This window comes from Scatophagus argus, chromosome 4 (genome assembly GCF_020382885.2).
Source record: "Scatophagus argus isolate fScaArg1 chromosome 4, fScaArg1.pri, whole genome shotgun sequence".
In the NCBI taxonomy this organism is placed as follows: domain Eukaryota; kingdom Metazoa; phylum Chordata; class Actinopteri; family Scatophagidae; genus Scatophagus; species Scatophagus argus.
The window spans coordinates 11,496,000-11,520,997 of record NC_058496.1 but is presented as its reverse complement, the minus strand read 5'-3'; the positions used below and the strand labels follow the sequence as shown (position 1 = coordinate 11,520,997).

The window sequence follows — 24,998 nt, the reverse complement described above, 5'->3', positions numbered from 1 at the left end:
ACGTGCAGCAGAAAGATAAGTGGATCACCTGTTGGCTTTTTTTTAGCTGGCCTATGCGTGTCTGACCATGCTGCGGTGGGACTGTGCCAAGTCTCAGGGGGCAGTGGGGCTGGCAGGTGTCCTGCTGGTGACACTGTCTGTGGCGGCTGGCCTCGGCCTCTGCTCTCTCCTGGGCATCTCCTTCAATGCCGCCACCACACAGGTAAGTCACAAACACCTCCAGGAGAGCCACTTTGCTCTGCTAGTTGGTCACGGCCAAAATCTACTGATTCAAAAAAGACATTAAAAATCAGCCAATGAGCAATCTCTGTCAGACATGATCACATTTCTTTCAAAGATCTGAGACCTGAATGTTGTGGAGGAACTTATGTTAAGGAGTACAAACATGTATTTCTTAAATGTGTAAACACAACCACCTGTACAAGAAGTCTGCCAAAATAAAATTTGCACAATTGAAATCAGAAACTATCTGATCAAAGACCAAGTCAAAAGGCGTAGGAATCTTACCAGGGTTTGATTGTTGATGTTACAGACACAGAAGAGCTAAACCGTGAGAGAGAAATCAATACAAACATTGGACACGCTGTACACCTTACAAAGGTTGGACACGTTGTACACTTTACTGTGTGTGTGTGCGACAGGTGCTGCCCTTCTTGGCTCTGGGCGTCGGAGTCGATGATGTCTTCCTCCTCGCTCATGCCTTCAGTGAGACTGGACAGAACAAGAGGATCCCGTTCGAGGTGAGGCAAACATCCCGCACTCACCCTGTGCCTGCCCCTCTGCTGTCTTATCTCCTCCATAGAGGAATGCGTGAAAGCCTGTCTGTGCCTGTGATGTAGCATCAAACAGCCCATGTGCCACACACTCTTATCTAAGCAATGCTCCATATTAAAGATGTTCCTTTCCAAAAACAGATCGGCAACCATTACAATCTGTATTAGATGATGCTAAAGTCAGTTTTGTCTTATCACTATACTTTACATTTGTCAGAGCCTTTGCTTTCCATCAGAAGTTAATTACAAAGTGATTTATTTGACCAAGCTGAGCTTCACAATCTTTTCAGCCTGCTGCATGCAGTATAAGTGAATATTAAGTCAGTGGACTAAATACACACTGAGTTCTACAGAAACGCGTGTGATAAAGTTTCACCTCCGCAGGGGGAAAACACAGGCATGTATTTGCTTGTTTTTGTTTTCCTCTGCTTCCCTTTCCTTCTAGCCCTTGTCTCTATCCCTCCCTCATCCCCCAGCTTCCTTTGTGAGGCTGAGATGAAAACTAAACAGAGCTGAACCTGATCTCTCCTGTCTGACACACACATACACACACACACACACACAGAGGCTCATAGAGATGCACATGTCTTCAAACACACTCCCTGTGTGGTCCTGCACGTCCTCAAATCTTCACACAGTTGCCGCCAGGCCAACCTGGATCTGTGTGCATGTGTTTATAACTGCTCTGTTTATGTGTATTTGCCAAAAGAAATAGTACAACAAAATCAGCACTCAAAGTGCATTTGTTTTGAGGCGCAGCATGTCATTGTGTTCTTTCGTTCTATGTTTACTGCTGTTCTTCAAACACAAGTAGACAGGCCCAGGTGGATTATCTAAGAGCACTCCAGGGCTTCCAGAAACGCTGCAATCACTGTCAGTCATATCGCTATTATGATAATTGTACATGAGCTTAAGTATTACACATTTGCCTTAGGCTAAAATCTGATCAAAGGAGTTGATTTTAATTGCTTTTCATTTCATGTGCCTCTATCGCTGTCAGGACCGTACGGGCGAGTGTCTGAAGAGAACAGGGGCCAGCGTGGCTCTCACCTCCATCAGTAACGTCACAGCATTCTTCATGGCAGCCCTCATCCCCATCCCGGCACTCAGAGCCTTTTCTCTACAGGTATGCCCACAGTGTGTGTGTGAGTGTGTATGTGTGTGTGTGTTCAGTCGTGTGCGGCCTTTCTCTCACTAATAGCCTTGTTCCAGTCCTCATTGGCTCCAGATTTCCAGAAGGTTGTTTTATTGCTTTCATTCATCAAACTGAGGGAGAGAGAGAAGGAGTGTGTGTGTGCTTTTTAAATCCATCCAACCCTCTCTCTTTGAGGCTGTTTAGTGGTGGCCCCATGTCTGTCCAGACTGTTACTAAGGTCCATGTAACTGAATCATCGTGTGCGTGCTTGTGTATGTGTGCACGCACACATGTGTAGTTGCGTATTTCCATGCTCGTGTGTATGTGTGAGTGTGGAGAGTTGTAGTATTTGTGTGGGAAGTGTGTGTGCGTGCGTGTGTGTGTGTGTGTTAAGGTGCAGGGATCCAGAGGGGAGCTATGACTTCTCTAACATCTGTCAGTAATTATAGACGTCACCAGAACAGTGAAAAGTGGGACAGAAAGACACATCTGTCAGTCTGACAAAATGACTCACTGAATAGTTAATTCATACAACCGCTCGCCCAGTCACAGTGATACACACTGCACAGAGAAGACAATATTATATTAAACCTGTGGTGACTCCTGTATTAAGTCTTTGCAGCAGTCTAAGAAATAGAAGGATAGAGGAAGAAAACAGAGCATACATACAAAAATTGAACATAAACAGGTTTTCTTAAACTGTGTTATGCCTTTTTCTCCTGTTACATTTTGTTTTGTCCCTTGTCTCAGTGCACAAGGTGTGGTGTGATGCAGCCTTGTCATTCATCTCTGCAACAGAAAGAAAATTGGTATAGGTACAAAATAGGTATATTTGGTTGTCTGATCCCTGGACCAGTAAGGTGTGTTAGGAAAGGAATATCATCTACCATTGCTAGATGTGTTTTGCACTCTGGGGGGCAAAGAGCATTTGTCCCTTCTGAGTTACCACCTCTGAGATATGAAGCAAAATCTCACTAAATCATGACTTGAAGTGAATCATGTTTTCTTATTTCAGATTCTGGGGAAAACATTGGAAGCTTATGACGTTTGTCATCTACGTTCAGCTTAAATGCTAAATCGATTCCTGAAACATATCAGTCAAACAAACAAACAGAATAAATACATTAGACATCACCTCGTGTTGTGACAATGCAAGATACAAAGACTGCTGCTGATTAATACACGTATGCAATTATTTGCAGTAAGATAAGTGACCGATTGTCCTGGGAGCACAGTATTCACTACTGTAGATGAGCAAAATGGTGAACTCTCTCTCTCTCTCTCTCTCTCTCTCTCTCTCTCTCTCGCTCTCGCTCACCCCCCTTTCTTAATCACTCTCTAACACACACACATACATGCACACACACAATCACGCACACACAGTGAGGCAATATCACACAGTACAATATTAGCATGTGTGGATAGATGGCTTTAGTACAGCGAGTCTGTCAAACATGATCCATTTACCCCATGGGTCTAATCCATGCAGCCGCGTTTTATACACACACACATGCACGTGCGCTTAGAGACAGGCACGCACACATGCACAACACACACACGCACACACAGACCCACGCACACACACACACATAGTACGCATACTTTAGTTTGTGGTTTTGTGACTAGTGGAGGGCTGACTTGCAGTGAGGCAGACAATCGTGCTGATACCCATCTTCTTTATGGAACACACACACAAACACAATTAAACACGAATCACAATCACAATCGCCGGTACTCATGCATGCAGAGATGTGTGTCAGTAAGTGCGTGTGTCTCTTTATCAGCATTAAAAACTTCCTGTGGACGACTCCTCCGTGAATTCACGCCTCTCTCTCCCTCTCTCGTCACTCTGTTGGGTCTCTCATTCGCTTTCTTAAAAAATGTGAATCTTGTCCAGATAACAACGCGAAAACACACACACAGGAACACACACATTCATGCATGGAAGACAGATGTGATGATAAATCTCCCCATTCTGGGGTCAGCTAGTGGTCACTATGTGTGTGAGTGGAGTCATACTGTATCTGTCTGGATGTTAGTGGGTCAGCTGAGAATTAATTGTTCTACTCTACTTACAGAGGTTTCTCCTCTATTTCTCACATTATGTCTCTCTTGTTGGCTGAGTAGTGAGCTGAGGAATGAAGGGGGCTGAGGACGTGTGTGTGTGTGTGTGTGTGTGTGTGTGTGTGTGTGGTTGGTGTTAAGGTGTGGTTTAAGTAGGAGGCTGTGCAGTTTTTTAAACTCACAGCAGATTCGTGTGTGCATGTGCACTTTTTTTGTGAGTGTGTAAGAGGTGTGTGTTTGTCTGTACAGCCGCAGCGCTTGCTCATCACCTCAGGCCCCGCGGGCCTCCAGCTCCTTGGGTGGTCTGGCACACACGGTATTGTGTGTGTGTGTATGTGTGTTTGGTTGTGAATGTGAGTAAATGTGTGTGTGTGTGTGTAGTGGTCTGGCAACTAAGCAAAATCCAGATTGTACTCTGGGCAGGGCCCCAACTGCACCCCAACCCCCACCCTCTGCTGTAGTGCACCACCTTCAAATACTTAAACACAACGCTGTACTGGCTTCTATTACACACACACACACACACACAGATGCCTCGATTTTCTCTGCACACTCAGTGTTTTCTGTCTTAAAAGGTACTAATAATGTGTTGAAAGTCAATTTTTCCTTGACGCCAGATTATGTTATTGTAAGGTAGATGTAGGACTTCCCAGTGTTTTTGTAATTCTTTGAGGCCTTGGATCACAGTTATTTTGCAGTTTGGAACTTGTGCATTCATTGAGATGCAGGAATATTTAATGACAAATACCTTTCTTTACCTTTAATTACATTCTCGCATGGAAAAAAAAACTATTAATTTTTTGTTTTCACTGGATTTTAATCTCGTAGTGTTTTCTGTGTTTTTCTTTCAGGCTGCAGTGGTGGTTGTGTTTAACTTTGCAATGGTGCTGCTCATCTTCCCCGCCATCCTCAGCATGGACCTCTACCGACGAGAAGATCGACGCTTCGACATTTTCTGCTGCTTCTACAGGTGTGTGTTTGCGTACAGACACACACACACACACACACACAGAAGTTCTCTCATTTCAGATGGAGGTTATTGCACTACTTTCCATTAGGTCTTCCTTTTATGTGTTCCTCTGATCTCTGATCTGACATTCTGTAACTTCAAGGCGCAGTTATCTCAAGATATCTTCACCTTAATCCTCCTTAGTCGAAACCTAATTACTGCTTAAGTTGTCTGTTTCTGTCTGGCTGCTTGCTAGTTTGATTGTCTGTTTATGTGTGGCAGTCTTTATAAAACTCAACCAGCCTGGGCATGTTTGTTGGCACAGTGATTGTAAATTTGTGCGCATGCACACACACACACACACACACACACACACAAATAAATTCCCTTGCTGGGTCTATTGCATGTTGCTGGAAGAGAGAAAGAATTCACAATAAGAAAGGGTTATTTTTAACAGATTTAATGCAGATGCTTTGCTAGAATACCGTAATGTTGAAACATTCGATTTTAGAGGCCAATAGTTTAACAAGATTTAATGATGTGTCTGCAGCAGTCCATGTTCTGACATTTTTCCATCGTCTTTATCTCTTCAGCCCATGTGCCAATCGTGTGATCCAGATCGAGCCTCATACGTACCTGGATGGGGCAGACGGGAGTCGCTACAGCCCTCCTCCATCCTATCGCACCCCTCCTCCTTCGTATCGAACGCCACCCCCAAGCTACAGCAGCCCCCCTCCCTCCTATAGCAGCCATGGCTTTGCCCAGCAGACGCAAATCACCATGCAGTCCACAGTGCAGCTCAGGACAGAGTATGACCCCCGGACTCAGGCCTTCTACACCACAGCTGAGCCCAGATCCCAGATCTCTGTGCAGCCTATCAACACGGCTCCAGCTAGGAGCAACCCTAACAACGACTATTACAGCAGCAACACCAGCGGCAGCAGGAGCAGCAGCAGCAATCGTGGCAATCTCAACAACAACAACAGCAGTAGCCGAGGTCATGGGGGATCACGAGGTTCTGCCCCTTTCTCCCATCCTCATCCTGCACCTCCTGCTGCTGGCCCAGCTTCAAACGCTAGTTCAGTTCCACAGAGTGATGCAGCCTCATCGACTGCCCAGAGCCCGGAGAACAACAGCTCCACACGGGACCTTTTGTCCCAGATTGGAGAAGGTTCGCTGGGCCTGCGCTGCCTCGAGCCTCCTTGCTCCCGCTGGACCCTAGCCTCTTTTGCTGAGAGGCACTACGCACCTTTCCTTCTGCAGCCCACCACCAAGGTGAGTTCAACTTCTCTGTGTGGGTGTTTGTGGAAAACAGAGTCAGAGAAAGAAGGGGAAAAGCTTCTGTGTGAGCTAAGTGTGTTTGTACTGACTCACCATGGTGATAATTTGAATGGGAGGGTTAGTCACCGAACTGAACAGTTGGAGGAAATCTATCTATCTGAGTCACATACAAGATCACACACACGCACACGCGCACACACTCGCACACAGTCTGACTTCAGTCTAGTGGGTGGCCTGTAGTCTCAAAGCCTCCCAGATATTCTTTGCTTTACCAGATGGATTCATGCATTCCCCTTATTGCTTAATGACATAAAGTAAAATTCTTTATTACAACTCATTTTATTGTCTTATTTTTGGATATCATAGCAGTGAATAAACTGATGAAGCTGAATCTTCGGCTTTCAGGTGGTTGTTATTGTGCTCTTCCTCTGCCTGCTGGGAGTCAGTTTATACGGGACTACCCAGGTGAGGGATGGCCTGGAGCTGACGGACATCGTGCCCAGAGAGACCAGCGAGTACGACTTTATCGGGGCCCAGTTTAAGTTCTTCTCCTTCTACAACATGTATGTGGTGACACAGCGTGCCGAATACCCCCAGAACCAGCTTCTGCTGCACCAGCTTCACCAGAGGTTCCACACTGTTCGCTACGTGTTGAAGGAGGACAATGGACAGCTTCCCCGCATGTGGCTTCACTACTTGAGGGATTGGCTGCAAGGTAACATTATTAATACTGAGATATATCAATATCAAGATTGTCTGCGATTTACGTCCTTATGAACAGTTTTCTCTGGGTTTTGACATGAATCTGAAGGAAACATGATGCCAGGCAGGTGTTCAAAAGTCAAATTGTAAAATGTACAGTGACTTGATTAAAATCACTTATGTCTTGCTTAGCTGTATACTTGGCATTAGGCAGCATATAGTATATCAGAACCTATGGCAGTAGAGATAGTTGCACCTGATGCTGGCAGTACTGCAAGTTTTTGTCTTCTTTTAATTTATTGCTTGTAAAAGTTCAGTATTTGGCATTTAACGAGCACTACACCACATCTTTAATTTAATGGGAGCTTAAATTAATTTTGTTTTGTGATCAAATTTTTATTGTTATTTGAACCAAAAAAAGATGTAGACATAAATTCCACAGTTTCCCAACGAATAAAAGTAATGAAATAGGACTGGTGACAAAGTGTAACAGGAATTTGACAGAGCCATAAAAAGCACACATTTTAAATCTAAGGCACTATAATCAATGCAAATGAATATAAATGTCCAGATATAAAAACACACATGCATATTCTTACACCTACATAGGGTTTACACGCAACCTACCCCAAATAAGAAAACATATACATACTTACATAATCTGTAGAAAGGAAAACTAAGTGATAACAAATAATGCAAATGATATCTTACATTAATATTGTATGATAACATGATTTATTGTTGGATGGTTTGCTGCTTGAATACTGATAGCACTAAAGAAATCTGCTACTGAAAAGGAATATTATCTTCCACATGTCAAGCCAATCCAAAAATTGGTCCATTTTCCATGAGGAAGCGCACTCGCTGACTTTCCCCTAGGGATAAAACACATTGTGTGAGTCTGTGTGTGAGCCGGCTGGGAACCACACAGAGAGTGTGTGGGTGAGAGAGAGAGAGAGAGAGAGAACTGTGTCTGATATTGCTCACTGCAATGGTGGGACAAATTGGAGCCAGACAGGCCAAGGAACGAGACCCAAAACAACATCTCCCACAGACAGACCACAGCATGGGCCTTGGGGGAGAGCCGAGAGGAGGGGAGTGATACACATATGGATTAGAGAGGAGTATAGAAAAGGAGACACATGTTACTGATATATTCCCTAATGATGGCTTTGAATCAAAAGCAGCAGATTTAAGGCTTTTGAAGTCTCGCTTGGTGGTTGAAAATGGAACCAAGTTATCATATTAAACCAATCATGCTTATTATAGGGTTAGGGTTAGGTTTCAGTGTTGTGTTATCCTGGGCTTGTTATGTGCTGTGTTTTCTTGTGAACTGGGCTTTGTTGATGTGTTGGAAAGGAAGTATGAAGATAACGGAGCATGTAACCTTTTCAAACATCCACATCTAACCAATCTGTCTTGTTGTGGTTTTCTGCAGGTCTCCAGCAGGCATTTGACAAGGACTGGGAGGCTGGACGCATCACCCACAACAACTACAGGAACGGCTCTGACGATGGGGTGCTGGCTTACAAGCTATTGGTGCAGACGGGACGCAGGGACAAGCCTATAAACGTCAACCAGGTATCTTAAGGATTTAAACTTGGGCCAGTTGTTCCCATCAAAATAGATTAAAAGTTAAGATATGATATCTTTCTGCACACACTGTATTTTAATGCTAAATTTATTACTCAGACTGCAATCTGAGGACAGACTTGAGAGATATCAACACCGGTACCAAAGCTCTTTTGTCCTGTTGTATGTGCATGAATTGATCATGTGTGATTGGGACTGGAAGAGCCACACCGGGCTTAAAACTGCCTCACTCTGTTCGTCTTTTTTCTCCTCACTATGTCTGTCTTCATCTTCTTTCTGTGATGACTTTACCAAGCCCAGGAATTTAAAGCTTTCACTGAGGCTGCAGCCTGCCTCTGAAAAATCTATTAACTCTTTGTTTAAACCATTTGTCCAATCTTGTGTGTGTGTGTGTGATATGTGCGTGCATGCAAAGCTTTGACAGTGAGATGTTTCCTCTTAGCATCAAGCATATTGGGCCTTTTAGTATGACGCTTTGTGCAGACTTAGTGCGTATTATGAAAAGTGGAAGGCTAAAATAAAACTCCTCCAGACCCCAATGGGCCCATAAATAATCAGCCTGGATTCTGAAGCTCTGTGGTTAAGAATAAACAGAATAGTCAAAATGAAGTGGAATCAACAAGACATGGATTTATAACACAGTTTTATAGCATATGTTGCATACTTTGACAATTGATCAGTTGAGATAGTTGGCCTCGTCATGCAGCTGAATGATTTCAACGTCTGAAGTCAAAGGAGGGAAAATAAGTGTACAGCAGAGCTGTAGTCACTTTAATCATATGAAAAACTCAAGCTTCTGAAGGGGTATTGGACATCCAAGAATGACTCAAGTGAAGCTAGTGAGCAGCTTGGGTCTTGTAAGAAAGTCCAGAAAGGAACTTAGTGGAAGTTCAAACCAAGCCACTATGTCGACAGAGGGATGCCAACCAGCTGATAATGAGAAAGAGGAAATGAGGGGAAAGATTGCGTTTGTGGCACTGAGAAAGTTTGCTCTGCTTCAACAAGGCATTGCACATTGTTTTTAGTTTAGCGCTTCAGTACCATCTCCAAAAGAAAAACATACATGAATGCATGGCTGCATTCTTTGGCAGGAAACAGTGAAAACAGAAGATAAGGAACTTGAGAAATATAAAAACAAAATACTTGGCCGGGATTTCGGCAAAACCTCGAACACAAAACAAGCCACGTCCTTTTCAACGCTGAAATCATTCACCTCGAAGATTATTCACTTTGACACATAGCTCCACCGTGTCTTGTATTTGTTTATATTTACAATTTGTGTGCGAGTGTGTATTCATCTTATGCATGTCTACAGTGTGAAAGCTTTCTCACTCTACTCCGAGGTGCTTTTTTCTGGCTGTTTCTCCTACCCATTAAGCCTGATTAGAGCATTATACTTGTCTTCCCATCCTTACTACTAGCCAGCAGGAAGCACAGGCAGGCCTGGTTGTTCAGCACAGTGACATCGTTTCCTGCGTCTGTGAGGGAAACGTACTTGCCGTGAGGCTTGGGGGCCTCCGTCGGAGCTGCCTGGGCTTCCCGTGACAGCTTGAAGACATACAGTTGTTGCATATCCCGCTGTTAAATTCAATCCAGACCCTCTGGAATCCAGCTCTCTTTCTTGACCTCTCTCTCTAACTCTCCTTCACAAACTCCTTCTTGCACTGCCACTCTTGCTCCCTCTCTCCATCTCTTTCTGTCTCCGACTTTCCATCCCTCCGTGCTGCTCTGCTGTGTCCTCTTCCAGTGAGGGGAGATGAAACATGTGATGCCTTTGTGGCAGCTCCTTGTGTGCATTTGTATTTTCTGAGTGTGTGTTCTGCTTTGGGCTGTTGTGCACACACTTACAGCAGTAGCTGTTTTTTGTGCCCTTAAAATCAGGACCAGATCTTTTCCAACCCAGGCAAATTGTAAAGCTAGATGTTTTATTTTGATATGCCACTCCATGGATCTGTGCAGAGGTGTTCTGCCTTTGATCTGTTGCTCCTAACATTTCTCTCCATGCTGGGCAACCATTCATTCCTTATGGCCTTGTCTGGGAATCATATGGAAGCTGGTTGTCTGTGTGTGTGTGTGTGTGTGTGTCTGAGAAAATAGAAAGATAAAGCTCTGGAGGAGGTGGGTATGGATAGAAGAAAGAGGTGGAAAGTTTGAAAGTGCTACGGATGGCAATGCTAATGTTATCAAGAGCATTTCTCTTCTCCGGGCCGGTTGGTCTGTGGCGCCAGGCATTCTGGGTACCCGTAGGGTTTAGGAGAAGCAAGTGTGAGCAACATTTGTACAGATGTTGTGTTATTTTTATAGCTCTACTCCATTTGCTGGGTGGCATTTCCTTCAGTGTTAACAACCAGGTTAACTGCACACAGACGCGCTCAGGGACTCCAGCCAAATTTTTTATTGTTACGCTAACTCGAGCAATTTTTTTTCTCTCCCTACCCCCCATCAGAAAAAAACTACCTACTCTTTTCTTCATCCACATAACCCCATGAGTCCAGCTTCACCCCAAAGAAAGTCTCCATGCCTCCATGAAGGAGGGATTTATGGTTCCTAGAAGATAGAGTGACAGAGGGGTGCGCAGTAATGGTTTTACCTCTCAGGAGGTAGCAGTGCTGGGCTACTCTCAAGTGTTTCCACATAGGATGTCAAGGCAGCCATTCTCCAAGGCTGTCGCAGTAAATGACATCCACTGAAACAGAACTTGCTTGATAACTATGTATCCAGACAGGGGTGTCTTTTTTTTTCACCCCACCCCTGGTTTTCTCAGACTGAGAGAGACTACAGGTCAAGGGAATCTGAGCTGAACGACATTGTGCTTACAGTTTTGGGTTTGTGAACGTGAACAGTCTACAGATATGCTAGCAGCTCTATGAGACTGTGCTTAGACACAGCAATGCTCAAAGTCAATGTCAGCATGCTAAGATTTATAAGGTTAAGATGGTTAAGGATAACAAGATTAAGCAGGAATCATGGAAGGATCACCAAATTTTATTTCATCCAATCATGTTGGTAGCGTGTACAGAATACTGATAATGTTACAACTGATTAATAGAGTTAGTTTTAATTAGTACAGCTTTTAATCCTGGGGTTTCCCTGTGTTTATGGAGGACTTTGGTGCTGTGGTAGCGGTTGGGGCATCATGTGGTCGTGTGATTTGATTTGATGTTATTTGACTAAAATCAGCGCATTTTCCCTGAATTTTAGCACAGGTGAATTTTAGGTACCGCTTGTAGAGAGAGGAGAGGCTGGATTGGAGGGGTGGGGAGGACCGTCATCTCAGCCAGTAGCTAAATTTACAAGAATTTACCAAATTTCAAGATATGTGGCAAACTAAGACAGGTTAAGTCGGGCTACATATGGACCGAATTTGTTTTAGTTTGTTTGTAACACATCGTTATTAGATTTACAAGTTCACCCTGGTTATGTAAAACAAAAAATACAGACAAAGCAGGTGTAAGTATTCCTTTTCTGCTTGTCCTACTATTTCCCCAAGTTGTCATCATCTTGAGTAAAATGTTTTTCTTACTTCACCCGCTTCACTGTCTCCACCATGGCCTCTCTGCTCTGCTGTCCACTCTACATGTGAAGGGTGTGTATGTGTGTCCGCTCTCGGGCACACATACAGAGGGGAGGGTTAAGGTGCTGTGAAAAAACACTTGGACCCTGTGCCTAAGTCCTGTAAAAAAAAAAAAAAGTACAGTAGCGAAAATGCCAGCTTATTGTCTCATAGGACAAATATCAATATATTGTTACATTTCCCATTGTTGGAATTAAGAGGACTTGGCAGCACATTCATCTTCAGCAGCTGCTTCTTGACAGAAAATTGCTGCAAGGCTTCCTCACAAATTTATTCAGAATGGTCAGGACATTGGGCCTGAGGTTGGCCAGCCAATATCTGCTGTATGTAAAGCTGAGAAGAAGCTGATTCAATATTTTCCATGTTTTAATGTGGCATGATAATTCTGGGAAGCTGTGATGAGAATTACGGGAATTTTCAGAAAGGCGACCAGTGTTTGACTTGTTGATTTTTCTTTGGTTGGAAAGAGAGAGGAACTAATATTTGACTCTTATTTTGAAAGCTGCTCCGTTCTCTTGCACTCATGCATGTGTATAAATAAGCATTTCTGTGGTCAGCTCACCTGTAGAATGTTTTGGTTAAACATGTCCTATTTCCACAATACCATTTTTGAGTCCAATGTATACTTTACGGCAGCAATATGATTTCCTATGCAAGCTCCACCTATTTTCTGACCTTAGTCAGGCTTTTTCTATTTGCTGCTTGTTCCATTTCCAATTTTCAAAACTTGACTCACCAGCAAAGTGAAGGACATAATCCAAGCCTATAAAATGCATCCAAATGTGTTTATGAGAGTAGAACAGAATTGAACATACATTAGTGATAGTGGTACCATCATTAATTCATCTCCTTTCTGGGTTTTGTAGCTGACACGTCAGAGGCTTGTGGATGCAGACGGCATCATCAACCCCGGCGCTTTCTACATCTACCTAACTGCCTGGGTCAGCAATGATCCTGTGGCATATGCCGCCTCGCAGGCCAACATTCGCCCACACCCTCCCGAGTGGCTTCACGACCGTACTGACTCCATGCCCGAGACACGCCTCAGCAGTAAGTCAACAGGACACAAGTTCACAAAATGTGCCTTATGCTGTAACAGAAAAGTTCTGCTTCAAAACAAAGAAGGAAATTTCAGTAATAATGTTGTTAGCTATGACAAATGAAGCTAATTTGAAATGTTAACGCTCATACCTGCTACGGTACAGTTGAACAAATTACATTAAGAGCTTCTTACTGAAATTTGAATCCAAACTTTTGTGGGTTCATTGGTCTTGGTTTTTTTTAGGTTCCATAAGGCGGCTGCTACATGTGAGCAGTGTTTACCTCTTGTGGTTTGAGTTATAGCTCCTTGTCTGCCTCACAGCTTTAAGTGAGGTAGTAGACTTTACTGTACCACTGCGGTGTGTGTGTGTGTATTTGTATATGTGCGAGCTCAGGTTGCAAGGCTGAGGACCAAGACATGGCTCACTGTGGTTCTTCAAATGGTGCCTGTGGTGAATGCTATAATCCTGGCTACCATGGGGCCCTTGCATTACACACACACACACACACACACACATACATTATTAAAACTCAGTGACCCTAAACACTACGCACACCCTGTTCTCATTTCCCTACCACACACACAGACTGTAACCCAGAGAAAAAAGTACAGTCATGTTGTTGTTTGATTCTAGCCTGTGATTTGGTGCAAGTCAGCAAGTGCTCCACAGGGGAGGAAAATGATTGGATAACTAGGAGAGACTGAGTTTGGGTGGGAAGCACAACTGGGTAACAAGCAGGAAGTCCTTTAAGGGGGGGGGTTATGATTGGATAAGCACCGTGAAGTGCTTGGCGATACAGGAGCCCCCTGGAGCAGATCTGCATTGGCTGAAAGCCAACTGGTGTCCTAATGGAAATTTATAGTTGAGATTATAAAGGGCCAAAGCATGTTAGCAAGTGCTCCTGTCTGACCCTGCAGGCAGTGTGGAATATACACACTCACACCAGCACCAGACAGTCCAAAAACCTGTGTTCTTAAAAGGAAAACGATAGGTGGCTAGTGAGCTGAATGGATAGAGAGATGTTGAGTTACTGACACTGCAAGTAAAGACCTGAAAGAATGTGTTGTTTTGTCAGAACCAGATATGACTTCATGACAGGCAGGTATGTGTATTTACGTGTCTATATTATGGTTTATGTGGCAGTGTGATTCTGACATTGTAATTACTGTGAATCAACATCAGCTCTGACACTCTGCTGTGTCTGGAACTGATAGGTCCTCATTAGCCAGGCTGGACCACAGACTGGCTGAGTTTGAGTCAATGGAGCTCTGTTTCACACTACTCTGCCCACCCCCACCACACACACACACACACACACACACACACACACACACTTGCCCACAGATGTAGTGATGTAGCTTGATATTAGTGGTTTGGCTGACAAGTTGAAAATTATTTCTGCAGATACATTAAATACTTAGAACGTAATGCTAGTTAATCAGAACAGAATAGAAAATATCATCTGCAGATGTCATCCTTGTTATTGTTGATTTATCTGATTGCTCCCTTAATGTTCCTCAGCAATCTGTTTCTCTGAATAGAAATTTTATTGTCGTCTGGCTTCCAAGGCCCCGTGCATGGGGCCTAGTAAAAATTATGTGACTGCAGCTTAATAAAGTCCTGCCTTTTAATACTTCCACCAAAATGATCTCCTTCTTACTGTCTCACCATCCAGTCCCGGCTGCTGAGCCCATCGAATACGCACAGTTCCCTTTCTACCTCAACGGGCTCCGGGAGACGCCGCAGTTTGTGGAGGCCATCGAGAGCGTGCGGGCTATCTGCAGCAACTACAGCCGACAAGGCCTACCCTCCTACCCCAACGGCTACCCTTTTCTGTTCTGGGAACAGTACGTTAGTCTGCGCCACTGGCTCCTGCTGTCCATCAGTGTCGTGCTCGCCTGCACCTTTCTGGTCTGTGCTCTCTTCCTGCTCAACCCATGGACCGCTGGCATCATTGTGAGTGTTATAGATGCAATATTATACGAAGCTGGCTGAGAAACACACACATTCCCATAAATTACACCAGATTTTCTGTCAGATGATTGATGAGAAAGATGCATTTGCACTCATTAATAATATCTTGCAGGTTTCATATGTTTATGGTGTAGGCTATGTTACAAAAGGGCTCATTCCTTAACATAGAAAGGCAGAAACCCCAACCTTTAGTTATTTAAAAAAAAAAAACCTTTTCCTGCTCCCCTCCCTTTATTTCCTGGTTTTTATGTGTGGTCCAGAAGCCATCTCAGAGAGCAGAGAGTTGGAAAGGAGAAGGGGCTGCTGTGTGTTATTGTAGCCCCAGTCACCAGTGTTTATCTTGTGCTGTTTTGTTAGGGCTGGTCTGTTTAGTCTAGTCCAACACTCCTAGACACCAACGCAGAAATAAATGGGGAGAGGACACAAAGTTGCTCAGGCAACTTGCTCCCACTCTATACCTATAAAAAGTTTGATTTTATTTCCATCCTTCATGCTCCTGCTCTCCCCCTCCTCTGACAAGAGCAGTGTCCAGGGATACACACAAACACGCTTTGAGCACACGCAGACATGTGTATACTTGCACACATACAGTATGAATGTGTAAACACACAGGTACATAACTCACACAGAAACACTTACACAAAGCGCTCTGGTTTTTCTCTCTGGTAGGTTGTATTTTACGACAGGCAGTGGCCAGGCCACCCGAGCCCTTAAACAGAGGAGGAGGGGACCTCATGTTCATCCTTCAGGCTTTACTAGAAAGATCAAAAGACAAGTTATGGAGAGGCGTCAACTTTAACCATTTGCTCTGTCCAGGACCAGACCACTGCCAGTCACACAAAGTCAGACCCTCTCAGTGATTTGCCCTGAAATCCTTCTCAACCACAGAGCCCCTTATAGAGCTTGTGTTAAGATTTATACAGATGTTTTGAATCAACTTGATATCAATTTGCAGGAGGTCTTAACTGGTTTTGCTTCCTGTCCGTGGTCTCGATTGACATTTGTTTTTATCCCTGGAAAAACTGTGACGTAAAGTAAAATAAAATGCAAGTACATATTTGAAAGTTTTGCCTGAGTTGTGTGTCTCAGGATATCTAGAAGTCCCCAAACAGTCAAGTCTGGATGCGAGTTTAATTCACTTAAAGTCTTTTCTCAACATATGTGATTGGATCACCCAAAATGCACTTGAGTTTAACCCCCGTGTGGACGCAAATGCACATACTCACTCACTGTATATATGTGAGTATGTGCGCACACACTACACACACATGCATACACACCGCTCCCTCCCCTGCCCACCTCAGCCCTCTTCAAAGGATTTAGGCCCCATGTAACCTGACACCTGTCAGCTGATAATAGCATTTACTCCCAGCTCCTGTCCTGCTCTGCACTGAAGCGTCCACACACACACATATTTCACCCACATGTATGGTTACCACATCTGTAGCATAGTGATACTCACACATATCATCCTCATGTATTATTGTCCCTATCTGTCTTGTGTACATTCAAAGTCCAGGTCAGCTGTAAATTCACACAGCACATGCAGTGAATAATAGTTTGTTTATTATAGAACAGTAAAGAGGAGGACTATCTCCATTTATGGTCATGTGATCCACTGTGCTTACATATGTTTTTCAGCTCTGTCACCTGGGAAATGTGCGTTGTAATGCTTACATTTTGTTAATGCTTTGCAGAGAGAGTTCTTATGATTATTATTATCTTTTGGATTCAAACACAGAAGAGAAAACCACTTGAGACGAAGAAACAGAAACTATCACACGATTACCTCCACTGTCCTGACTTGTGTTTGACTAACTGTTTAAAATCACTTTTCATATACATTTGTCAGCCACATCTTCTCTAACAGAGGTTTCTCTTTACCTTTTCAGGTGTTGGTGCTTTCTCTCATGACTGTGGAGCTGTTTGGCTTCATGGGGCTGATGGGAATCAAACTGAGTGCTGTTCCTGTGGTCATCCTCATCGCCTCTGTGGGAATCGGAGTGGAGTTTACTGTCCATGTGGCCCTGGTAAGCATACGGATACAGAAATAAATATTGAAAATATTTAGGGTTGGTGAATGGCTGACTCTTTCTCTTACTTTCTCATTTTAAATTCTATAAAACGAATTGTTGGAACATCCCAGGAATCCTGAAATGTGTATTGTTGATTCTTCTTCTCAGGTTGTGTATCAGTGATCCCCTCAAGACGGAGAAATAAATGATGTTTTGTGTGTGTGTGTGTGTTGTAGGCGTTCCTGACAGCCATAGGGGATCGTCACAAGCGGGCAGTGCTGGCATTGGAGCACATGTTTGCTCCAGTGCTCGATGGAGCCTTTTCCACCTTATTAGGTGTCCTGATGCTCGCTGGGTCGGAGTTCGACTTTATCGTCAGGTGAGAACAGAAACCAAACCCCATTAGAAAATGCCACATCCATTTAACCGAATGTATATGCTCACGAGGCTGCACAAAGGTATTGTATGGCATCTGTGCGGCTTCAGTAGACCGTTGAGACCGTGCCTCAACCTGTATGTCACACAGGAATTTACCTGAGACACCAACCATGCATGAAGCCTCTTCACTTTCTTCCTCTGTTCCCTCCCTCAATATCTTTCTCGTCTTCCACCCACATCTCCTTTTTTTGTATTCCCTCTCTGTAAACCCTTTTCCAGCTACCAGTAACATACCTGGTTTTTTGTTGGTTTTTTTGGATGATTTCTAGGGACTTGCTCTCCTAGAATGAAGCCAAACTCTTCCCTTGTGTTTTTTCTTTCTTCTTTCATCCTCTTCTTCTACCCGTAGTGCCTGACATGTTAGGGAAAACAGGGCAAGGATGGAGAATAGGGAGGAGGAGGGCTATAGTAAGGAGTAGATGGAGAAGGAGAGGGAAGGGGGGTACAGGAAAGTCTTCTGGCTTTTGTAATCTCTTTCAGCAAGTTTAACTGTCCTTGCTAGACATTTATAAGCATGGGAAGGAGTAACGGGGTGGAGGATAGAGGGTAGTTGTGAAAAGACAGGCGAAAACAGGCGCAATGTGGGGGCTCTGCATCGATGGCTCCTTCTGTGTCTGTGTGTGTCTGTGTGTGTGTGTGTGTGTGTGTCCTTCCTTGTGTGCAACAGACAGAAAAGGTAGCAACCAGTCACCATACATGGAGAAAAATTAATGATTCTGTACATTCTTGAGCCTGAAGTATTATGAGAAGTTTCCAGTGAGCTCAGTGAATAAATTAAAGTCACTGAGGTAGCTGTATAATTTGGTTGACCTACTCCTTTAAGAAAAGCACACAAACTCTGTAATGTGCACAGACTGGCGCTCATGCATGCACACCCACACAATCTTATACACACACACACTCACCAACCTGCTCTCTGACCTTGTAATCATGGGGGTCAATGATGGTGTGCCTTTCAGTTAGAGAACACACTGATACACACTCAGAGAGACACATGCAAACATACACACATACTCACACAAACACAGGGAGGCCTATGGACCTTCTCTCCTCACCTCCAGTGGTGTACTCTGGTTTCTGGCTCAGTCGCAGGCCTCCATTTAAAGGTTCTGCTGTTGTCTGAGCAAACAAAGTTGTGGCCCAAGACGGTGCAATAACAACAGGCCCGGCTCGTATTTTTCTGCTTGGGTCGAAAGAAATGTTTCCCTGACTTTTCCCCATCAGCCCTGTGAATGTTTTCACTCTAAACAGCCCGGCGGGGCACTCAGCCTGGTATGTGGGCCACACGCGTGCATGTGTACGTGTGTGCATACATGTGGTCCAAAGGTGACGTGGCGTTTACCCCTCCTGGTGTGTATGGAAATGCTAACTGCAGTGATGACACATTTATTTCAGTAATAATCAAATCCAAGTAGTTAAAGGATGGGTGAATGGGCTTCACTTACTGTTTAGTGTGTATGCAGGTGTGTGAAGGTGTGTGAATTGCTTTCTGGTAAAACTAAAATCATAGGTACTTGCTTTCAGTGCCTGCCATTTACTACCAAGGGCTCCATGTTTGAAACTTGAATTCAAATTGAATTTGGCATGATTCAGGTCAAACCTATGATTGCAATAGGCTTCTATTGATACTTCCTCTCTAATCCGAGTTACCTGGCAGGTGCCAAGTACGCCTTCAACGCTGTACAGGTTCTTTTTGTTTCTGTTGTTTCTGCTTTTTTTTTAGCATGCTTTAGTTTGGAGCAGCAGGCGACTGCATCTGTACTCAGGCACTCAGATTGTCACTGGGGCATTTTACATATTTACTAAGTTTCCACAGTCAGATATAGCGTACCAGCATTGTGACGGCGAGGCCACCCGTGCTCGGAAGACAAGAACCTGCTCTCCTCATTCATGGTTCCTCTCTAAAATGCTTGCTTCACTACGCGCTTGCACAGACACCCACACACACACACATATTGATATAAGCACACACATACTACTTATGAATGTGTATCTAGTTTGCGGCCCAGCAGCGCAGCATACCAGTGCATCTACACCTCAGTTACAGCATAGTCAAGAGTCGGTTGAAGGGGCTTGTGGTTCGTCAATGTGTCAGAAAGAGAGAGAGAGAGGGAAGGATTTAGAGTGGAGATTGGGGGGTCTTACCTGATACATTGGGGATTTAATTAGACGGAGGGGATTGCAGAGTGGCCGGGAATTTCACAGGGGCTTAGCTGGAAAGAAGGGAGAGAGAAGTGAGGCAGAGAAGAGAGAGAGAGAGAGAGTGAGAGAGAGAGAGCGAGAAAAAGAAAGAGGAGAGAGACCAGGGAGGGGTGGCGCTCTGAGGGTCCCCTTCTCTTCTTCCTAGACTAAATTGTTTAAATTCTATACCCTTCACTTCATTTGTTTGCCTCTCCCTCTCTCTTAGGGCCCCTGTCCTCTTATGCCGCCCCCCAACCCCTCAACGTTCCCCTCACTTGCCTCTCCTCTTCTCTCCCCTTTTTTTACCCTCCTTACCCCTTCTCCCCTCCCTTCACATTCCTCACTGCTTTGTTTTCTCCATGTTTGCTTATACACCACACACCCAAGAGAAAGTACCCTTGCCCCTGATACCCCCCCCTTTTTTTTTCTTTCCTCCAGTACCTTTGAATTAACCAGCTCCAGCTAATTATGCTTCCCTTTTCTTTTCTCTCTGTGGCTTCTTTAAGACTAACCCTCTTTGGCAGGACTTAGAAACACACAAGGTACCTTTCTGTTTTGCTCCTCCTAACCACAGCGCATGCCTGCCTATCTGTGGGGGGGTTTATATACAGTATATTTGTGTGTTTGGGGAGTGGCAGGCTGAGTGTCTTTGTGTAAGTATTATTTCAGGCATGTGTATTGCTTGATCTTGCACGTCTCCCCATGTCTAAACCTCTGTGGTTTTGCACAGATATTTTCTTTGTTTCTCCGCTTGCTCTGTTTCTCCTCTTGTCTGTCTGTGTTGGCCTGAGCAGCTTTTTTAATTGTAAGTTGTTTTTTTTTGTGGGGGGGGGGGGGGGGGGGGGGGTAAATAAATAAATTCCTTGTTCATGATGTATGGTATTTATAGTAATTGTGTTTCAGTTGTATCACAAATGAAAAGAAAAACTTGTTTGCATGCAGTGTGTTACATGCTGCATTTAGTTAAATTGTTCCTGAGATTAAAGTTGGAATCCTTTGTTCAACTGCTTTTGTGTATGCCTGTGGTGTGTTGCAGGTATTTCTTTGCAGTGTTGGCCATCCTAACAGTTCTCGGAGTACTCAATGGACTGGTCCTTCTACCAGTATTACTGTCATACTTTGGGCCCTATCCAGAGGTAAGATCCCAAGAATACAACTGCAAGAATGGTTGTTTGGTTTTTTTAGCTTGTGATAGCTGTCACTCATTGCTGCTTTCTCCCTTCTCACCTCTCAGGTATCTCCAGTCGATGGTCGTAGCCGTTTACCCACCCCGTCCCCAGAGGCCCCTCCTCACGTGGTCCACTTCTCAGTCCGTCCTCACCCCGCCACTGCGACTACCACCACCTCTGGTGCAGCTTCAGACTCGTCTGACTCTGAGTACAGCTCTAACACCACTGTGTCTGGTATCAGCCAGGAATTGCAGAACTACAACCTGCCCTCTCACAGAGGACAAACTCGAGCTGAGGAGCAGCAATACCACCTCCACACCAGCAGGGGCAGAGCAGCCAGGACAGAGGAGGACAGGAGAGCAGGATCAGGGCCTAGGCGCTCAGCCAGACAGCATGACCCTCCAGCCTATACTGTGTCTTCAGTAAGTGGATATTGCCTTTTGCGTTGCGTGTATGAATCTAAGGTCACAGATTGGCTCATTCTTATATACAGAATATCTAATTGTCTTGCTCTACAGTCTGTCTCCTCTCAGGGTTGTGATTCTGGGCCCCATCCCAGGGCTACTCAGCATGACAGCAGGGACCCCAAAACCCAGCTGCACTGGCAGGTCCCGCCCCCAGCCCGCCCGCGCATGGACGCTTTTGAAACTGCTACTGAGGCTGGGGGCCATTATGGCTCACACGGCCATAGAGAACACTCAGCAGGCCACAGGGCCCGCTCTTCCCACAACCCACAGCCTAACCACCACCACCCACACCACCACCCCAACTCCACCCCATATTGCCAACCCATCACCACGGTAACAGCCTCAGCCTCCGTCACCGTCGCTGTCCACCCCGCCCCCTTGTCCAACCAGAGCCCTTCCGCTTCCTCTTACCCAGGATACACAGCAACAAACACTTGCTGCCCATCTGGGCCGGAGGAGCCGGAGCCTGCCTTCCAGGACCCACATGTGCCACTGGACACCCACACAGGGACCAGAGGAGTCAAGGTGGAAGCCATGGAGCTTCAAGATTTGGAGTTTGAGGCAGCTGAGAACAACAGTGGCAGACGGGCGAGCTGAGGTGAGCTGTCAGCTGCTTCATTAGATCCATATGTATATAGTTGTCCTTTTAAAAATTGTGTTTCATTGTAAGCTACTAACAATTCAATCTCTCGTTTTGTTTCCAGTTGTGGAGAATGGAAGGACAACAGCCAAAGATGGACTTCTCTGTATTACTAAGCAGCTGACATGGCCTGGTGCAGCCCAGCCCTGAATAAGCCAGCCCGGCTCGCCCACGGCCCTAAGCAGCAGGAAACTCGCCAGTGTTGCCGTCATGGTGCTCATTCTTACTGTAACCCAGTGGACTATTGTCTTAGATATTTCTATCCATATTTAAAAGATGTATACATATGTAAATATGAACAAAAAGTAGCTATAATTTTAGGAGCTGTACAACTCCTCATGTTAACAGACTGGGGCTGCCATTTTATATGGTGCATGTGTGTGTATGTGCAAATGTATGCATGTGTATGAGAGAGAGAGAGAGAGAGAGAGAGAGAGCGATAGATCTCTGATTACTGTTCACTCAACTGTGGATCTGTGCCATTAGGAAGCTTCGTCTAGTAAAAAAAAAAACCTGTCAGCATTCACTGTTGCTGCTCAAAATATTTTTTAAGTAATATACATTTATAACTCTATGCAAATGTCTCTTTAAACAAAAGAAGTGATCTGTCTGCGTATGTGTGTGTGTATGTTTAGTAATTAATGTGTAGGCCTGTATGATGTGAAACCGCCCCATTATTTTCTGGCTTATACATCAGATACATCCTCAGAACAGACTAACATTTGCACTCATTTAAAACATGAGGGAAATTGTTAGAGTAATCAAACAGGGCTATGGTATATAAATGTGTGTGTCTGTGTGTGTGTGTTTATTATTGTATAAAGGTACGCATGTTAAACTATTAATATTTTTATCACAAACCTGTGGTAGTTATGAAACAATTACTGTTTAACTTGACACGCTATGCGTGCTATTTAAGACGAGCAGATATGAAGAAATTTTAAAGCTGTTCTTGTTTTTGGGGGTTTTTTTTTAGTTATCGCCTCTGCATTGGAACCTGTTTCTGCTCTCAGCTTTGTATCACTGTCTGTTAGGCTGCTCTCTGGTCATATTTTACTGTAAGACGTTATGTATTGTTTAACCCTAGCAGGCTCAAAACAGGTTCTGTCTTGTATACTGACATATGTTCAGTAAACCCACCTCAGAAACTCACTCTGCCATTACAGGGACATTCACATTACTGATTCTGGAACAGGGTCAACACAGGGCGCTAACTCTGTACCCGAAGTGGCTGTGTCTCGTGGATAAGCTAAAGCTCAGACTGTATACTGTACTTCCCGATTCAGCATGGCACTTGACTGCATTTAAACTTCATTTACAGGAATATCTCACCTCAAGTAGCTCTTTATTTCTGTCCAACCAATAAGCTAGTCCACGCAGCCTGCTAAGGGCGAAGCCCTATATGGCCTGATGATACTCTGTCTGTCTCAGTTTATTTGTTTGTATAAGCATTTATGTGTGTGTGGTAGTCCATCCTCCTCCTCTGCCTCAGTTCTCCTTTAGTGACAGTAAAGACAGCTGGCCCCAATTAGGCCTCAGCCGTCCACACTGACCTCAGCTAATAAAAATCCACAACAGAACGCCGTGACACTAATTGGATGTCCCCCCTCAACTGCAAAATGGCACAGCCCAGAGCCTCAGGGGTCAGAGTTTACACTGCCAGTCTGTCTCTCTCTCCCAGCAACGGCCAGTTTATATTCTTTGTCAGCATTCGTACCTGTAACCCCCAGCCCCACCCCCTTTAGTTCCAGACCAAGGCCCCTTTGACCCCTTCACTAACTCCCTCCACACCTCAGGATAACTCCACTTTTACGTTCTCACTCCCTGTTGAACTTCATGTGTAGTTCTTCTCAGAAGTCTTTGCAGTTTTCCTCTTTCTGTCCAACATGTTACGTCAGCTGCTTGCATGAAATAGGTTGTTCTGTTTGTTTTTTGTTTTTGTTTTTGTTTTTTTTTTCTTCTCCCAATGTCACATTGGCAGTAGTGGAGAGAACCATAGCTGGCAACTGTTTTATTCATTTTTAAATGTTTTTTGTTTGTTTGTTTGTTTTTTGTTTTCAACGTTCAATTGCGATATTTATATTTTTGTAATATAAAATATGTTGTTATTTTCTTTCATTATTGTCGTGATGCCAGTGGATAACAAATGCAGGGATTTTTGTCTATTGAAAAAAAAACACTATTACAGTTTAATGTTTTTACATTAATGGAGTTTGATCTGTATAAAGTGCTTACTAATGTTAAATAGAAAAAAAGAGTATATAACATTTTACACTACAGGTCTCATCATAGCTCTTAGAGGATTTTAAAAGGAAAAAAAAAAATCAGTGGTTCTTCCAGACTGCCATTTTGGTCTCGGTTGGCGTGGATGTATGCTGTTTTCAGTTACAAAGATAAATGTATGCCATATAATTTATTTATATGAAAATTTATTTTTGTAGTGTACATAGTAGTTGTCAAGGTATTTGACAGAAGTATATTTTTAAAGAGTTTATATGTAATGATATACCATAACAGAAAAACCTTAAGGTGCACACTTTCACTGCTAACTGTCTTGTGAGACATCGACACCTCCCCTTCAGTATTATGTTCCGATCCTTGGAGAGAGACAGCTGTTTCTTTGGGTTTGTCAAAGGCTAGCCATGAAAGTAGAAAATTGTACTAGCTCTCTAAATGTTAATGTTCAAACACTGATAGAATTCTAACAAATAAAAATATAACTTATTTGTCTCTTTGTTCATAACTTTAATAAATGAAATTTAAAAAGATGTTTTCAGCCTGACTGTGAGTTGATTGTTTCAGAAGGGTTTTGTGCTTAAAGATATAGTTTTTCTTGCAGAGTTAAGAAGACTGATAGACTCTTATGTCTAAATGTTAAATATGTAGCAATAACAGCAGGTGGTTAGCTTAGCTTAACACAGCTTAGCTTAGCACATTGACTGGCAAACAGGAAACTCCTAGCTTGTTTCTGTTCACAGTTTAAAATACTGGCCAGCACTA

The 24,998-nt window shown here is 43.9% G+C and overlaps 1 protein-coding gene across 2 annotated transcripts in view; it reads left to right on the top strand.

Annotated features, from left to right (window-relative positions):
• The window catches only part of ptch1 (patched 1), a 50,025-nt gene extending 25,259 nt beyond the window's left edge, over window positions 1–24,766 (top strand). For both annotated transcript variants that reach the window (XM_046387712.1, XM_046387711.1), the window contains exons 10-24: window positions 47–202; window positions 642–740; window positions 1,774–1,899; window positions 4,824–4,942; window positions 5,515–6,196; window positions 6,608–6,917; window positions 8,343–8,485; window positions 12,938–13,121; window positions 14,790–15,070; window positions 16,981–17,118; window positions 17,340–17,482; window positions 20,759–20,858; window positions 20,957–21,313; window positions 21,410–21,956; window positions 22,063–24,766. In XM_046387712.1, the coding sequence (XP_046243668.1) occupies window positions 47–202; window positions 642–740; window positions 1,774–1,899; window positions 4,824–4,942; window positions 5,515–6,196; window positions 6,608–6,917; window positions 8,343–8,485; window positions 12,938–13,121; window positions 14,790–15,070; window positions 16,981–17,118; window positions 17,340–17,482; window positions 20,759–20,858; window positions 20,957–21,313; window positions 21,410–21,955 (3,384 nt within the window). In that variant the 3' untranslated portion in view covers window position 21,956; window positions 22,063–24,766. The remainder of the gene's footprint in view (window positions 1–46; window positions 203–641; window positions 741–1,773; window positions 1,900–4,823; window positions 4,943–5,514; window positions 6,197–6,607; window positions 6,918–8,342; window positions 8,486–12,937; window positions 13,122–14,789; window positions 15,071–16,980; window positions 17,119–17,339; window positions 17,483–20,758; window positions 20,859–20,956; window positions 21,314–21,409; window positions 21,957–22,062) is intronic.
• Window positions 24,767–24,998: the final 232 nt, after the last annotated feature.